Source organism: Macaca mulatta, chromosome 15 (genome assembly GCF_049350105.2).
Source record: "Macaca mulatta isolate MMU2019108-1 chromosome 15, T2T-MMU8v2.0, whole genome shotgun sequence".
In the NCBI taxonomy this organism is placed as follows: domain Eukaryota; kingdom Metazoa; phylum Chordata; class Mammalia; order Primates; family Cercopithecidae; genus Macaca; species Macaca mulatta.
Window position 1 is genome coordinate 108,674,529 of NC_133420.1, and position 18,647 is coordinate 108,693,175.

Consider the following 18,647-nt stretch of genomic DNA (forward strand, 5'->3'; position numbering starts at 1 on the left):
GCATCTTAGTGTTAGCATCTGTTGATTGTTATTTTAAAATTATTTTGACATCTTCCTAGTTCTTAGCATGATGAGTGGTTTTTTTTAGTTCTTTTCTTGCTTTGACCATTTATTATTATTATTATTATACTTTAAGTTCTGGGATACATGTGGAGAACATGCAGGTTTGTTACATAGGTACACATGTGCCATGGTGGTTTGCTGCACCCATCAACCCATCATCTACATTAGGTGTTTCTCCTAATGCTACCCCTCCCCCAGCCTCCCACCCCGCAACAGGCCCTGATGTGTGACGTTCCCCTCCCTGTGTCCATGTGTTCTTACTGTTCAGCTCCCACTTATGAGTGAGAACATGCCATGTTTGGTTTTCTGTTCCTGTGTTAGTTTGCTGAGAATGATGGTTTCCAGCTTCATCCATGTCCCTGCAGAGGACATGAACTATAATGAGTGATTTTTAAGTGAAATCTGGACATGTTCATATTTTGCTAGGCAACTTTGGAATATTATCTAAATCAGTGTTAGCTGGGTCTCACACAACTCTGGCAGGGTAAGGAGATACCATCTTGTTCCTTCTAGGTGCAGGTAGAAGTCCCGGTTCTCCGCTGCTCCTTTGTTGACACCCAAGGATGCAGACTTCTCCTTACTGCTGGACAAAAGTGGGAGTTCTGACTCCCCATATGATCATAACTGACACTCTGTTGGGGGTGTCCTCATTACTGTTGGACAGTAATGAAAGTCCCGACTCTCCAGGGCTCCTCCTCTGATACCGCCCTTGCGGGGAGAGGGAGAGGCATTTTGTTACTCTGGGTGGAGATGGCAGTCTAAACCCGCCATGTGCTTTCCACTGAACCTGTGAGGGTTGGAAAGGACTGACTACCAGCCAGCAAGGATAAAAGTCCTAGCTCCCTACTTGGCCTCTCTGATACCACCATACCAGGGGTGCTGGGGCAACGCATCACAGCCTCATGAGGGTGGAAATCTGGGATTCCCACTTGACATTTGCTGGTATGAGCGGGAGCTGGGCCACAGTTTGTCTAGGGTGTTTGGCTGAAGTAGAGAAGTTACTGTCTGAAAGTTTGCTATCTTCCCCTTTCTTGGCCCTTTAGCTAGAGAGAACGAACTTTTGTTAGGGCTTTAAATCTGCACTTGTTGGTATTTATGGGTTGCCAGCTTCTTTAGCTCCAAGCTTGGGTTATATGGAGCAAAAAGAAATTGAGGGAATTCAGCACTGCATCATTTCTCAGGGCCTGAAGTCTAGGCAGTCTGCTTTCTCTCCACCTCTCAGATTCTTCTGTTTATTCTGTATATAAGGTGCAGTGTTTTTAATTGTCCTTGTTGAGAACAGGGAAAAAGTTGGATATTCCATCTTCCCATAAACAAATATCTAATTAAGTAGATTTTTATTAAACTTCAAGGATGTTTTCTTTTATTATAATTGAGTTTATTTTTTGATAAGAAAAATAATACATTGAAGAAATTTTCTAACATTTCTGTCATCTTAAAAAAATTGTCTTGAAGATCATCTACATTTTTCTTAATAACCCCGATTCTCCTCATGGAAGCTGATTATTGTCTTTTGTGCCAATACATTAATTTTATCGGTGGTCACAGGACCATGAGAGATATTCCTGCTGTAATAAATGCCTCAGTCTGCTGTGGCCTTTTAGTTCTTTCATTATTTTTCTTCTTCATTTCTTTAATAATAACTGGAAATATTTATTGAGCAATTACCATGGGCCACACACTGTACTAAACACATCTTTTCTTATATCTCGTTTGATCTTAATATGTTGGTACCATGATCATCCCCATTTTACAGTTAAGTAGAGGTTTAGAGAGGCTGCACATACTTACCCTGGTTGGTGATTAATTAGAAGCAGAGCCAGGAATCCAATCTTGCATTGTGTGACTGCAGTCAAAGCTCTTCACCATGCAATTAGGCATGTTAGATGTATGTAGCGTAAGAGTCAATAGGATTGAGAACCCTAAAAACTCAAGCTTTAGTGCGTTTCCTTTGTGATTTTTCTTACGGCTTCAGCGATTTCTCTTCCAAATTTGAGACTGTGTTCTGTATAACTGACATTGCTGGAAATGTGACTTCTTCCTGTTATCATGATGTAAAGTCATATGTAAGATTTGTACCAGCTTCGCTGGCAGAGAAAAGTGATATATGCCATAAGATCTGTTCCCCAAACTCACAAGAACCCTTGGTTCATCCCAGAGGGTCTATTCTGCTATCTGTGGACTGAAGGGATCACAGAGTTCCCTCAAGTTTTCTAAATGCCTCAGAATTGGTTATAAGGAAGAATTTTAACCACAAACGCATTTAATCTTAAATAATGCATTCACAAGAGGAGAGGATCATGCCTTTGAAGATATAATCTATGTGAAACAAGTATGGGAAAAGATTTGTTTTGGACAGGAAACAAACATATCTACATTCTAGTTTCCAGCTTCCCCAGTGGTCTTTCTGCTTTCCACTCCCAAATCCCCAGTGCTATGTAGGGGTTCTCTGTCTATGCTGGATGGCTTTCTTTAGAAAAGAGAGGAGTTAAGATGAAGGACCCCTTGCCATCACCATAAGTATGTCCCAGACTCCTTTTACCTTTTCCCCAGCCTCCACATGCCCCCTAGATAGAACTTGGTTTGGGAATTTGATATTTGAGTCGCATGTGTTGAACACATGTTCAGTGCAAAATTTGCAATCATAAAAGTCCAACTTTCTGCACAGTAGGAAGTAGAGAAATTTGGAAAAATTTAGTTCACTGGGCTAAGATTTCCCTGCCAAATAGTTAGATTGTTGGCTTTGTGAGCTAAGGGAATGACTGAGGAACAAAATCTTTAATATTTGTATTCAGGCTGACTGATTCCGAGAGACAACACAGGGTAGAAACAATATGTCCACGAAAGGAAGGTATTAATTTTGCTATCCACTTGAGTATTATTTTATGGGCTAATCGATATCAGGAAGGATAGAGTTACAAGAGCAGCTTGAAGTCTTAGCTTTAAGCAAGGCCTGTGTCATGGTGGGGCAGGAAGCCAGTAAGTAGAAGTCAGTGTACACTTGGTCCATTTGATATTTCATCATCACTCGACTGCACTAATGCTTAAAGAATGTGCTTCGCATAGTTTGCTGTCCACATCATCTTATTTTCTCAAAACACATCTATTTCTTGGAGAACTCGTGATTTTAAGTGTCTTCTTTTGAAAATCTTGAGCTGTTTACGAAACACAAATCATTCTGCAGAAGATTCAAACTAAGGGACAATTCTTGCTACTCTATAGGTAACATTTTTTTTTCCACTGGATGTAAGATTTTTCTTTACCTTTGATTTTTCACGATTTGAATATCATATGTGTATGTGAAGGTGTGTGTTTTTTTTGTTTTGTTTTTTTTTTTTTTGCATTTATCCTGCTTGGTGTTCTCTGAGCTTGTTAGATATGTGGTTTGGTGTCTAACATTAATTTGCAGAAAATGGGGAAATATCAGTCATTATTACTTCAAAACCTTTTTCTGTTTCTTTCTCTTTATTTCCTTGTGGTATCCCCATTATGCCTATTATAATTTTGTAGTTGCCCCATAGTTATAGGATATTCTGTTCTTTTTTTCTTAGTCTTTTTTTTTTCTTTCTTTCAGTTTTGGAAGTTTCTATTGAGATATTCTCAAACTCTGCATCTTTTTCCTTATCTGTGTCCGGCCTACTACTCAAAGGCTTTCTTTATTTCTGTTAAAGTGCTTTTTATCTCTATCATTTACTTTTCATTATTTCTCAGAACTTCAGTCTCTCTGCCTACATTTCCCATCTGTTCTTGCACACTCTCTACTGTATCCACTAGAGCCTTTAGCATATGAGTCAGAGTTGTTTTAAATTTCTACTCTGAAAACTCCAACATGCCTGACATATTTGAGTCTCATCTTGCTTGCTCTGTCACTTTCTACTGTGTGTTTTTTGTCTTCTAGTATGCCTTGTAATTTTTTTCTTGATATCTGTTCATGGTGCAGTGCATGAAAGGAACTGCTGCATAGAGGCCTTTAGTAACATGGGGAAAAAGGAGGCTTTTTATGTTCCTATGATTAAGTGTCAGTCTTATAGAGAGTCTGTACTTCTGGACTCTGAACTTTACACATGCTTCTCAGTCTTCCCCCTCTTCAGCAGGACAGGATGGCCAGTGTGTGCTGTAGTTAGGTATTTCCCCTCCTCTAGGTTGGTTAGACTCTGGTAAAGCCCCAGTAGTTTAGGATCTGATAAAAAGTTTCTCTTGGCTGGGTGCGGTGGCTCACACCTGTAATCCCAGCACTTTGGGAGGCCAAGGTGGGCGGATCACACGAGGTCAGGAGATTGAGACCATCCTGGCTAACACGGTGACACCCTGTCTCTACTAAAAACACACAAAAAAATTAGCCGGATGTGGTGGCGGGCACCTGTAGTCCCAGCTACTCGGGAGGCTGAGGCAGGAGAATGGCATGAATCTGGGAGGCAGAGCTTGCAGTGAGCAGAGATCGTGGTACTGCACTCCAGCCTGGGTGACAGAGTGAGAGTCCGTCTCAAAAAAAAGAAGTTTCTCTTGAGGACAGGCCTTGTTAAGACAAACAGGATGGTCTGGCGCATTTCAGAATGCTCCATTTCCCCTCCTGGGGCAATGAGGCGATTTTCCTCTGATACTCACTGTGAGAGCCTGCTTGAGCTCCTGGAATTAAAACTTGCCGAAGTATGAGTGTCTCCCATCACTGGGTAGTCTGGAGTTTCAGCTCTCAGAGTTGTACACATTGAACCTCCAAAATGTGTCAATTACTGTTTAGGTTTTTGTATCCTGGCACTGGTTTTGGTAGAGGCTTTTTCTCCTGGGTTTCTGCTTCAGTAAGTAGTGATTTCTCTGTATTTATCTCTCTCTCCAGTTTGGGGACAATGGTTTGCACTGTGACTTCACTTCTCTGAGGGATCTAAGAAGAGTTATGGGTTTTTCAGTTTGTTCCGCTCTTTAGTTCTTCTTAGGGTGGAGTTGTAACTGCCAAGCTCCTTATATACCAGACCAGAAAGCAGAAGTCACTACTATATGAGTTTAAGGATTTTTATCACCCCAAAATGAAACCCTTTGTTTTGTTTTTTTAGCGTTTTTTTCTCTCTGCTTTTCAGTTTTGGAAGTTTCTACTGACATATCTTCAGGCTCAGAGATTCTTTCCTCAGCCATGTCCAGTCTACTAACGAGGCCATCAAAGGCATATTTAATTTCTATTACAGTGTTTTTGATCTCTATTATTCCTTTTCTTTTTTCTTAGAATTTCTCCCTCTATGCTTTCATTGCCCATTTGTTCTACTTTTTCCATTAGAGCTTGTAGCATATTAATAATAACTGTTTTAAATTCCTGCTGTAAAAATTCCAGCATCCCTGCCATATCTGAGTCTGGATCTGATGCTTGCTCTGTCTCTTCAAACTGCATTTTTTTTGTTTTGTTTTGCCTTTTAGTATGCCTTATAATTTTTAAAGCTGGATATGATGTACTGGATGAAGGGAAATCCAGTAAACAGGCCTTCAATAATTAGTGGTAAAGTCTGAGGGAGGGAAAATATTCTACAGTCCTGTGATTAAGCCTCAGTCTTGTAATAGGCCTGTGTCCCTGGACCGTGAATTTCACAAGCGGCTCTGTTTTTTCCTGCCTTACATGGGACAAGATGGCTGGAGGAGACTGGTATTTGGTACTTCCCTTCTCCCCTGGGGAAAGCTAGAGAGAGCTGGAGTTGAGTATTTCCTTTCCCATAGGTTGATTAGACTCTGATAAAATCCCAATAGGTTAGGATCTAGGAAAACAGTTTCTCTCAAGGGCAGCATTTGGTTTTGAATACAATTTGGGTTTGAATACAGTTTTATTTAGCTGTGGATCATCTCAAAATACACAAACATGCAATCCCCACTCAAAAACTCATTCCTTTGCCATGTAGTCAAAGAACTTAGTTAATAAATTAGACAGTTAAATACAATTTCAGTACATTACGACATATTTTAGAACAATATATTCAGACATTAGTACTAACAAAATAGTGTACTAATAGTTTTTTTTCTTTTGCATTGGCAGAGAGCTTCTCATTCTAAAGAGCTGTTTCTAAAGTCCTGTTTCATCAAGCTTTGCAACATAGCCTCCTTAATTTATTTTTCCTAAGGATTTCTTTTACCAGCCATAAAAAATTAGAGAAAGTTTTTCTTCTTCCTTCTTCTCCCTCCTCCTCCTCCTCCTCCCCCCTTCCCCCTCCTCCCCTTCCCCCTCCTTCCCTTCCCCCTCCTCCCCTTCCTCCTCCGTCCCCTCCCCCTCCTTCCCCTCCCCTCCCCCTCCTTCCCCTCCCCCTCCTTCCCCTCCCCCTCCTTCCCCTCCCCTTCCCACTCCCCAGCCATAAAAAATTAGAGAAAGTTTTGTCTTCTTTCTTCTTCTCCCTCCCGCTCCCCGGCTCCTCCGTCCCCCTTCTCCCCCTCCCCTTCCTTCTCCCCCTCCCCCTCCTACTCCTCCTCCTTCTCCTCCCCCTCCACCTCCTTCTCCTCCTCCTTCTCCTCCCCCTCCACCTCCTTCTCCTCCCCCTCCACCTCCTTCTCCTCCTCCTTCTCCTCCCCCTCCCCTTCCTTCTCCTCCCCCTCCCCCTCCTTCTCCTCCCCCTCCCCCTCCTTCTCCTCCCCCTCCACCTCCTTCTCCTCCCCCTCCACCTCCTTCTCCTCCCCCTCCACCTCCTTCTCCTCCTCCTTCTCCTCCCCCTCCACCTCCTTCTCCTCCCCCTCCACCTCCTTCTCCTCCCCCTCCACCTCCTTCTCCTCCTCCTTCTCCTCCCCCTTCCCCTCCTTCTCCTCCCCCTCCACTTCCTTCTCCTCCCCCTCCACCTCCTTCTCCTCCTCCTTCTCCTCCCCCTCCACCTCCTTCTCCTCCTCCTTTTCCTCCCCCTCCACCTCCTTCTCCTCCCCCTCCACCTCCTTCTCCTCCTCCTTCTCCTCCCCCTCCACCTCCTTCTCCTCCTCCTTCTCCTCCCCCTCCTTCTCCTCCTCCTTCTCCTCCCCCTCCACCTCCACCTCCTTCTCCTCCTCCTTCTCTTCCCCCTCCACCTCCTTCTCCTCCCCCTTCTCCTCCCCCTCCACCTCCTTCTCCTCCCCCTCCACCTCCTTCTCCTCCTCCTTCTCCTCCCCCTCCACCTCCTTCTCTGAAGGCAGATATTCTTTCTCAGAACATGGCCCAAGATAATACTCCTTTACTTTTGTGATAGTTTTTTATTTTTTTTTATTTTTTGAGACGGAGTCTCGCTGTGTCGCCCAGGCTGGAGTGCAGTGGCACGGTCTCAGCTCACTGCAAGCTCCGTCTCCCGGGTTCACGCCCTTCTCCTGCCTCAGCCTCCCGAGTAGCTGGGACTATAGGCGCCCGCCACCTCGCCCAGCTAATTTTTTGTATTTTTAGTAGAGATGGGGTTTCACCGTGTTAGCCAAGATGGTCTCGATCTCCTGACCTCATGATCCGCCCACCTCAGCCTCCCAAAGTGCTGGGATTACAGGCGTGAGCCACCGCGCCCGGCCACTTTTGTGATAGTTTTAAATATATGTTCTCTCTTCTCTGATTTTCTCCCAATGATTAAATGTCACCATATGTGCCAGTTCTCTGATGGAAGATTCTTTCCTCTTTCCTTTCTGCCCCTATGTCAGCACCATCCTCTGGCCTGAGGAGCAAGAATAAAAGTCCATAGGTGTCTCCCAGGAGGCAGCCGATCTGAGCATCTGGAATCAATTACTCAGGGCTGGTGTGGGCGCTCATCCTGGGAGTCAATGGCCAGTGCTGGGCAGGTGGAGGAAGGGAGTACAGGGTCCCTCTCGACAGATGAAAGTAAAAATGTCTAAGTCACTTTTCTTCAACAGTTAAAAGCTACTATTTGTTGGGTGAGGTGGTGCATGCTTGTAGTCCCAGCTACTGGGGAGACCAAGTTCCTGGAGAGATTGCTTGAGGCCAGGAGTTCAAGACCAGCCTGGGCAATGTAGTAAGACCCCCCAACTCCACCTCTAAAATAATGATTATTAACTATTAACTTATCTTTTAAAATGCTGTAGAAGTAACCTTTTTTTTTTTTTCTTTTTTTGAGACAGAGTCTCACTCTGTCGCCCAGGCTGGAGTGGAGTGCAGTGGCGCAATCTTGGCTTAATGTAACCTCTGCCTCTGGGGTTCAAGCGATTCTCCTACTTTAGCCTCCCTAGTAGCTGGGATTACAGGCGTGAGCCACCACGCCTGGCTAATTGTGTATTTTTAGTAGAGACAAGGTTTCACCCTGTTGGCCAGGCTCATCTCGAACTTCTGACCTCAAGCGATCCACCCACCTTGGCCTCCCAAAGTGCTGGTATTACAGGTGTGAGTCACCGTGCCTGGTCTCTACATATAACTTCTAAGAAACATAACTTTTTTCATAAATATATTATTATTGTATAAATTTGTATTGAATAGGTTGTTGTATATCGCATAGATTATATCAGTACAGATGTGTGTGTGTGTATGGATCTATATATCTCTCTCCACAAAATCTCCCACTGTGGGCCTTTGTGGCAAATTCGTGTTATGCTAGGGTTCCAGGTGCTAATCTTGAACCTCAACCATCAGCTGCAGCTGGTGGTCCATTCAAGGCAAAGTGTTTACTAGTCTCAGTTACGGCCTATTGATTATTCCATTGTCCTTGACAATGAAAGCCATCCGTTGATCCTCACTGTCTTAGTTGAGATTTCCCCCAGAGTAGGTCCTGCGTAAGGAGTTTGGGTGCAAGGAGTTTGAGAAGTGATGTCATAAAGCACCACAAGAGAGTAAACAAGTGAGACCAACGGGAGAGAAAAGCCAATAAAGGGTACATTCGCGAGCAAGTTTCACTGACAGCAGCTGGGGCTGAGTCCTGCTCTGGGGGCCCTAGAGAGACCTGTAGGATGAACCTCAGGTTTACCTACTGAGGGCCAACAGCAGAAGTGTGTATCCATGGACTCCTGTCCCTCACTGGTCATGTCACTCCTGAGGCATCAACTCCTGGTTTTTGGCTGGTGACCAGGGAATGATAGAAGGGTGCAGGGGGCTCCTGCCCTGAACTGCCTGCAGCAATCACCTGGGTGGACCGGGGGTATGGAAAGTGCAGCGAGGCACCTCTAGCAGGTTGAAGAATAATGACAGAAGAACACAGTCCCCAAACTCTGAGTTTGTAGTTCTGTACCAGCTGTGTGGTATGTGCCTGGTGTTCTGGCAATTCATCATCTCTAGTAAGAAGTGAGCAATCTACACAGAGAAGACAACTCAGGAATGGAAACGATAACATCTACAGGAATGTGCGTCTAAAGTGTGGCTTTCGTAATGAGACAGACATTTCATCCAGCTTTTGTACCTGCTCTGAGACTCTTCCTCCCTGTCTGCTGGAACTACATCCCCTCATTGCTCAGAGGCAGTGAAGCCCCAGTCTAAGTTCAACTCTCCTTAAACAATTTCTTTAAAAAAGTGTACAATAATTAGGTATTCTTTCCTAGATTAAGGCGGAGCTTTGAAAAGATGGCACCTGGAAAAAGCGGGGAGAGAAAAGTTTTTTAAAAAAGAAAACGTGAGCTGTGGATTTTATGATACTTTTAGTCTCAATCATGTCCATATGAAGAATTACCTTCCATGAGATAAAATGCTTATAACCATAGGGATAGGGAAGCCTCACTGTATAGATGTGCTGATATTTGTACATGTGTATCTGTGTACACAGCGTCAACAAGATAAAACCATTTTGAGATTTTACATGTGTACCCACATATGTGTAGAGACTATGTTTTTAAAAATATTAGGATTGATTTTACCCAATTGACATAAACATTTGTGTGGGGTTTTCCTCTTTATTCAGCAATGATTGAGTTGGTTGGAGATGCTGAGACATTAAACACACACACACACACACACGTTAGTTAAATTTGCTGCCCAAACTGATTCCTTTTGAGTTTAAATATTTTGTATTTCTAGCAGAGCCACCACTTGTCAGAGCCCATCATGGGCAGGGGGCCAGTTTGCTTTTTGGTCATTGGGTCTGAGTCACAGGGGAGGGAATGCATATGCTTCTGGTGCTGTAAGCCAGGGTGGCCTGTCCTGCTGCCTCTCCGGGTTTACAGAAAGGCATCACTTAAAGCACCTGAGGGTGGCATGCAGGGCACTTTGAGAGCCAGGTGTCAGCATCTCTTCTCAACTCCAAGTTCAGTGACAAAAGCAAGCTGACCCCTTTTGCTAAGACTGCACAGATTCCTAGAATATCATCATTGATGCTATAACCCCTGACATGGCACCTGTCCCTCAGGCATGTCTGGGCTGGTGCCCTGACTGGACAGTATGTTGGCAGGTAGTGCCAGGATTCCTAACAGATATGCCCTCCTAGGTGAGGTCTGCCTCAGGGCAGACAGTCTTAGCAGCAGCTACATTAGCGTCCTGGCAGCTGGACACGGTGTGGAATCCATTTACAGATCTTGTCTCTTCCTGGTCCTTTTAAGATGCTTTTAAGACCCAACATATAAGCATACGGAGCAAACTGGAAACAGATGGAGAGTCCCCAGGGCCTTGTCAGCAGTCTGTCTCTATGGGACGGGCCTAGTCTCCTGAGCTGCACAAACCTCTCCTCTCGGGCTACAAAAGGGCTGAACCCTGGGAGCCCTGCTTTCCAGCTCTCTGTTAGTATGGTACAGTATGATTACTCTTAATTAAAGAGGGTAAATTGCCTTATTTTATCCACAGGCTTATGAGACAGAAAAATATTCTGGCCTTTGCATTCTTGAGGAAAACAGGAAGAGAGAAAAATCAACAGAGATTAAATTTCGATAGTCTTGAGGCATAAGAATTCAAAGGGAAAATCATCTTTTCAGTACTCTCCATGCATCTTAGATTTTAGAGAGACCTACATTTTATAACCAGGGGCTTGTTTGGCAGGAACCTATGGGACTCCCTTAAAACAGACTGGGTATAGCTGCTTGTAAGAGCTGGATCCATGTTTTAGTTAGCCACGGCAATGAAACAGCAACAAAAAGAATGATACTGTGTAATTTAAAACGAATCAGCCAGAAAGTCACTTCTAACCACTGCCTTTCACTCTTCACCCACGATCACATTTCAGTAAGGGTTTTAAATATGGAGAAACTCATGAGTATGATCATCATTTGAAATTAGACAAAAAAGCAAGAAACTGGCTAGTTTACCATCTGAAATTGCTCTGCACACATTATCCAGTGTACCTGGTTGTTCCTTAGCATCAAGTTCCACCTTTTTGCTATGGTTTGTCTCTCAAGAGGCAGGACTTGGTATCACAACCGGAGAGAAAAATGGGAGAAGGCAGGAAAGATGGGGAATAAAGCAGAGAAGCTTTCAAGCCAACTATTTTGTCGTTTCCAGAAAGACAGGACAGAAAACAATCTGATGGCGTGGGTTTGCTCTTTGAGCCAAAAAGTCAAGTTACCGTATTTGGCCCAATGAATGTTCAGTGAGTTTGTGTTTTTCCCTCTGGGTGGGGGTCTTTGGAATGATGGTACAATAAATCCTGGTCCTAAAGGGGTCAAACTCAGGTTAGAAGGCCAAAGAGAGGGGAGCGCTCCTGTGTAGCTTAACACTCCAGTGTCTGCAGAACTAGGGTGTGGGAACCATTACTCCAGGCCTGTGCTAGATGACAGTCAGTGCCACACCATTCCTTGAGCAGTAAGACAGAGAGGACACCATCTACTGGAAATGGTCTCTGAATCCCACAAGGAGAGCTGAAGGCCTTTAAGCAAAAATGACACTCTCATCTCTAAGTATTTAGAGGGGACATATTCTGAAAAACAAAAATCCATAGGCAAGGGCTGGCTGCCAGTTGGAATGACGGAATCACAAGTAACAGTAACAGGTTTTGCTTTTGCTGTGAAGTCCCCACAAAAGTACCTGTTTTCCAGAAAGCCACTTGCCACCATCACCTCCACTTAATAATACTCCTAGAAGCAGCTGGTTTTTAGCTGATCTCGAAACCCTAGATGTGTGTTTCTAAAAGTCACAGAGGACACCTGTGACAGGCCATTTTTCCCATGTGGAGTCTACCTGTATCACCGCCAGTGTTCAAATGGGCAAAACTCTGAAGCCAGGCATCGGCCGGAGTCCAGTGTGCTGCCCGGCAAGCCAGGGCAGACGTGTGGATTCTCCTTACGGATTAGAAAACTGCCTCAGGTTGAAGATTGCTGGCTCCTTTCAAGTCTTTATTGGACACTTATTCACATTTTTTAACTGTTAGTTATAACCTAAATTAAGGCAAGTTTTTTAAAAGAGCACATTTGATAAATGCTACCAATATGTATATTTCCACTACAGGAGACTGATATTTCTGATTATACACAGAAGGAAAAAGGTTTTTTGGTGTTTCTTTTTTTTTTTTTGAAACCATTAAACTTGTTTATTTTGGAAAATGCAGTGTGCACAAAAAGGTGTGTTAAGGAAGGAAAGATGTATTTCAATACTCCTGCTAATACAAAACATTCTGAGAGGGGCTTGGGCAACTTCAACGGAAGCAAAACTCAACAATGAAGAATACTATAGTACAAAATTATGGCCAAAAATACTGTATTTTTAACCAGCAAGATCATTGGGGCATTATTATACAACATTAGGTGTTTTTTGCAAAACTAGTTCCCATCCCCAAACAATAGACAATACATGCATTTGAATGACATTTTAGGAACAGTAAATATTCTTTTAAATACTGCAAGTTAAAAATGTTTTCTGACAAAACTCCCTAAATCCATAGGTCTAGTAAGGGTTTCCAACAGGATGATGGGTGAGGAATCCAGCAAGGAGTTGCATTTAGAGAGTTCTTTGAGGAAAAGAAATCCACCAAAAACGTGTTTCAGTCAAAGTAACCTGGACAGAGTTACATAGTATTATTCCAGCTTTCTTTCCTGCACTTAAAAATGTTCTACCGACGAATACCTTCCTTTTTTTTCTGTTTACCAACAGCTTATATAAAAGTCAGAATTTCTTTATCCAAGATCTGATTTTACCCAATAGATGTTTTCATCACATGTAAATGTCCTTTGCTATTGGGTTGGAATCATACGGGGAAAAGGAAGACACAGGGTAGATAAGGAAGGCAAGGAGGAAATTAATATTTGAGCACCTACTATGTGCTAGGTGTGTATTCATACTTTCAACATATGATTCTAGAGGCAAGAGTGTTATTTAAAGGGCAGTGGTCATTGGGAAGACAGCAGGAAATGGCTATTCTGTGAGAAAAACAAATGACAAGTTTAGACTCTGTACTAAGTTATCTAATAAACAGCAGGTGTCTGGCTCCAAAAATCTCTAGCTAATCATATACAACTAAGCCATTTCTTCTCCTAATTTGATGGCATCAAAATGAAATCCCAAAGACACAGTTACCAGGACAGATCTATTAGCGCTACATATGCTGGAAATATGTAGAGATAGATAAACATACTATGTTACTAGTTTTATTTTTTTGTGTTTCTGACCAAAGACGTATCTTTGGAAGAAAATATTAATGTATACCAAGCACACCTTATTTGTATCAATTGAGATGTTGATTACCAATTAAGTGGTTTTAAACCCTTATTTAATTTGAAGAAGAGCAGCAATATACATTACAATATTTGGGTACACTTTATTTTTATATGGGTTAACATTCTGCTATATTTCATTTCATTCGTTTTGAGAAACTGAAAACAAAGGGAAATCAAGGGTAATCTGTAGGTGATTTGAGGGAAATTTCCAACCAATAGGTGAGTCTTGCAGTATTTCATTATACAGCCCTTTCTTCCCATTATTTATTTATTTTTTTTGCAAATAAGTCATTTTGACCCAAATCCAGCATAAATAGCTTTTCACCAATTCCTAACTTAAGACAACTAAAATTTACAATCATGTGGCAGTATAAATTTTAAAATTACAGTTCGTACACTTTGACAATCAAGATAGTCTGAAGTACAAAAAAGTAAATTGCCCTTTAGCTGAATTACCTTTTTAAAATAGACCTGCTAATCTACCAAAAAAAAAAAAAAAAAAAAAAAACAAGTTTCACATGTTCTTCAAATTCCTTTTGTAGTTGTCATCTGCTAGTAAACAACATATGCAGGTTCCTAAGATTTTTTTTTTCCAGTCTATTCATGACATTCAACAGAGCTCTTTATGTGGAAATATTAAAAACAAAAACATCTAGGAGATTTATTTACTTGTGAATACGTGTGTTGTTTCCCTTTGTTTCAGATATGAGGCACAAACTTCTGAATTTAAGCTCTGTAAGGCATAGTAGAAACTTCCAATTTACAAATAAGGAATTCTCTGGGGGTTGGAACTGCCATGTCACGCAAAAAGGGAAAAATCATCTGTAAACTGGTACACTGCAATGTGTTAAGTGAGTCATGAAATGGCTGCTTGCCTTGGTATGCTGAAGAAAGGTTTCTGTGTTTTATGTTTTTGTTTTTGAATAAGACATGCCCAAGTCACCATAAAACTCACCACAGGCCTCCATTACCTAAGCATCAACAATAGGAGGCCAGTGGCACACGCTTATAACGCTTGCAATCACAATATAATATAAAGCATGAGTAAACTTTGTTTTATACAAAACTGAAAAGAATCCCGTCCCGCCCTTAGCCCCTTCAATAAAACCCCAAAGAAACAAAAAAGAAAATCCTTTAGCTTCGATTGACTAGTGTGGCTAAAATTAGGTTTCTATGCATCACTGCTGCTAGGGTGATCAATTTTTTCCTTTCTCAAGAGAAGGGATCTTGTCATGCACCCTACAGGAACAGTGAAGCCACAAACCTCAATTCTGCATAGCAAATTCCATCCCAATTTCATAAAGACAAATATAACAATCTTTCCCTGTTTTGCTCAGCTTCTTCAAGCTTTGAGATCAGGTTTGATTGACTACATCTACTATAGCTCTATTAAATAGAATATCTTGATTCCCTAAAACTGTAACACTTATGATCTTGTGATGAGGTTTTCTCTATACACACTGTAGGCCTTCAAATGTTGTTGTTTTACTTTTTTTTTTTTTTTTTTTTTGCTGCACCAAATTTAAGAACGCCCTTTCAGGCAAGCAGTGGTCTCTAGCTGTTAAAACATTTCCTTAGTGGATCACAATAGCTTCTAAAACTGCCTTTCTAGTAAAGGCCATCAGAGAGGTAATACTAAACTGTGCATTTGCCAAATAAGAATATGAATTGTATAAAAGCTCATATTCCAATCCTAGATCAAATGGCAAAAGTTCTACAAAGTTGGTTTCCATGTTTGTATAAAAGCTCTGACTGATTTTATGTATTTTGCTATGAAATTACCTTTGGGTCTTATAATCAGTATACCTCTACTCAGGAATGTGCAAATGATTTTATACAGCACGATGCTAGTACCGCTCTGTACGACAGTAAGGTTTTTTTTTTTTTCTTCTTTTCTAAATGGAAAGAAAATATCCCTAGTCAGAAATAAACTGACAAATTTACATTCTCCTCTCTTAAAAAAGTAAATAAAATAACATTATTCAAAATGTGAATTAGCTATAGACATACAATACAATTACATAGATACATATCAATACAGCACATTCAATCTGCCAAAAAATTAATGATTACAAAGCCAGTATGGATGCTGCAATATCAAGAGAGATGTATGTACAATGATTAGAGCATTTGTAATTGCACTATACCTACAGGCAGTCTGCTTGTTACATTACAGGTGCTTTCTGAGCAAGGGAAAAAAAGTAACCTGTGTTGTTTGAGGCTGGGAGAATCAAGAATGAGAATATTTCATTACTGTTTGGTGGCTTTGGTACTCATCTAACAGGCCGTTAGTTTTCTCCCTCCCCCTTTGTTGTTCCAAAAGAGTGATTTATATGGAAGTTTAGACTAGTGCCAAATACCACTATAGTTAAAATGAGACCAGTCTCATGGCCTAATTCTAACGTCCCAGCAGCTTTAAACAATCGTGATTTATTTTCTTAAATTTCAACTCAAGCTGCTTGACAGAAGCTTGTCAATACATGTGCTGTATTTTTTTGCATTTGCTGAAAAATTGCACATATAGAATTCCAAACATTTCTCCTAGTAGGTTCAGTTACACAAATACATGTTCTATAGAACACTGAGAGGTTACTTTTGAGTTAAGTCCACAAATCTTCTGTAAGTTCAACCTAATCAGTTACCAGTTCAAGAAGATCTTGAAGGTGGTTAACCAGCAGGAACTTCAGATTTTGGAAATTAAAGGTGTCAGAATAATACTATCAACCAGTGTTCCTGGCAGACTTAATTGAACTTAAAGAACCATTGAGAGTAAAACTGGTTTCAAATAAAGAGACATAAACAGATTTCCTGTTAAACCACACAGGATACTTTTTACATTGCCGGTTTGGACACTGAACATGGGACGTGAACACTAACAATGTCATCTTAAGGACAAATAAAAGAATGGACCGTGAGAATCAAATTTACAGTTACCAACTGTTTGGCAATTGGCATTTCTGGTTCATTCTCAGCCAGTCATTTTAGGCTTCACAGTCTTACTCTCTTACATTTTAAGATACCAGCTTTTATTTTTTGAGTTCTTATTCATTTTATTTGAAAAAAAGCCAGCTTTGGCAACACATTCCCATAATAAAAGTCATTTTAAAATTGTGGCCCCCAAACACTAAGAAAAAAAAGGAAGGAAAAGCTTAAACAACAACAACAAAAAAATTAAGAACAACCTATAAAAAGGTTCTGGGTAGCAGCCATTAGGGTAATGTAGTGTCTGTTGGCATCTTTTTTGGCATCTGCAATTGAAAGAGAGGGTGAAAAAAAGAAAAAGAAGCAAAGAAGGGAGGAAAGACAATGGCACGTAGCATTTCAAAAGAAAGGACTCCTGTGTGTCTTTGATCCTGCCTTCTGCACATTTCTCTGAGCAATCAAGCTATGGCTGAAGGTAAACATCTAAAAGAAATGACACTTACTGTTAGACGGGCATCCATTGTCCCAGTCCAAAGTGAGACAAGACAGTACATTCTATTAAAAAAGAAACTATGTATGTATACAGAGCAACACATTTAAAACCATAGTATTAATACATGTAATCCTTCAGCAAAAACTACAAACTTAAATTAAGCTGATGATGGCTTAAATCGAACGATGTGTCCTGACTGTATCATTTGAGAGAAAAACTTGACCAAGAATGGAACTAGGATAAAGGTCATTGTATCCTGGGAAAAAAATCAGGAGGGAAGTATAAATTAGGGGGGGAAAAAAAGGAAATCAGCTTTGTTTTGCTCCATAGAAAAGAAAAAGAGAGAAAGAGAGAAAAGAAACAAGTCTTATCTTTGTGAGTGCATGACTGAGAATTTAAGATACATTGAGTCACAAGGTTTTGCCTAAAAAAAAGATAGAGAGGAAATGTGCTGGGACTGTACTTCAGCATCCTCTGTTTTTCCTCTGAATAGTTTAAATAAAATCATAATATTTACTACAAACTCTGTGGACACGCTCACACAGAGTCCAGGACGGCAATAAATTAGTATTATGCAAATTGTTTTCCACAGAAATACAGTCCCTCTTGTGTATCTTCAATAGCCCACCAGGGAAGGGCAGGGCGGGTGTCTAGGAGGCACAATTAGACCAGATTGTACTCCTTCAGGTTCAACTGGAGGATGGTGTCCTTGACGGCAGCAAAGACAAAGCGGATGTTCTCGGTGTCTGTCGCGCATGTGAAGTGGGAGTAGATAATTTTGTCACTGTCTGGGTTCAGGTCCACGAACATCTTCAGAATGAATTCTCGGGCTGCCTGGGCATCTCTCTGGGGTCCTTTTGGCCAAGAGACAAGAGGGACACTTTGTTACCTAATCTGCTAATGTATTCAATTATCATTCGTTCAATAAATACTTACTGTGTCATTGCTCATGAAGCCTACATCTGCACTGCAGATTTGATCTGTTATAATCATTTTCCCTAACACTACTATGTCTGACCATCCACCCACCCACCCACGTACCCACCCATTCACAAACTGTGTATAGGTGAAAGCAGACAGATGACTTGAAGGCCAAGGTTAAGTCTATTTCTTAGCTTGGCCTTCACTCTGATTCCCTGAGTGACTGGGAGCCACTGTAGGCTCTTCATCAGGGGAGTGATAGCTTACTTCTGTTCAACTGAGTTAATTATGCTTGTTTCAGCTATTTAATAAGTGTGCACAAAGACACAGCCTCCTTGGGCTCTCCTGTCAATCTGTCCTCCAAACGACTCAACATTATGGATCATTTTACATCTTCCAGACTGACAATCCCTCTTAGAATAGAACACCTGTTTGTAAGGTCAGCTCTGTCTACAGTGGGCCTCGGTAGTCTCACTTCCATAGATTTCTGGTATTTATGAGCACACTACATTTGTGTAGCATTCAGTTCATTTGTGATGATAAAACAATTGGTTTATCTTTTTTTGAGATACAGTCTCACCATGTTGCCCAGGCAAGAGTACAGCGATGAGATCTCGGCTCACTGCAACCTCTGCCTCCCAGGTTCAAGCGATTCTCTTGCCTCAGTCTGCTGAGCAGCTGGGATTACAGGTGCCTGCCATCATGCTTAGCTAAATTTTTGTATTTTTAGTAGAGACAAGGTTTTGCCATGTTGGCCAGGCTGTTCTCAAACTCC

At 41.5% G+C, this 18,647-nt stretch overlaps 1 protein-coding gene across 1 annotated transcript in view; it reads right to left on the reverse strand.

Annotated features, from left to right (window-relative positions):
- Window positions 1-16,620: 16,620 nt before the first annotated feature.
- GNAQ (G protein subunit alpha q) overlaps window positions 16,621-18,647 on the reverse strand; it is a 321,775-nt gene continuing 319,748 nt past the window's right edge. The window contains 1 exon segment of the mRNA NM_001261595.1: window positions 16,621-17,805. Coding sequence (NP_001248524.1) covers window positions 17,615-17,805 — 191 coding nt within the window. The 3' untranslated portion in view covers window positions 16,621-17,614.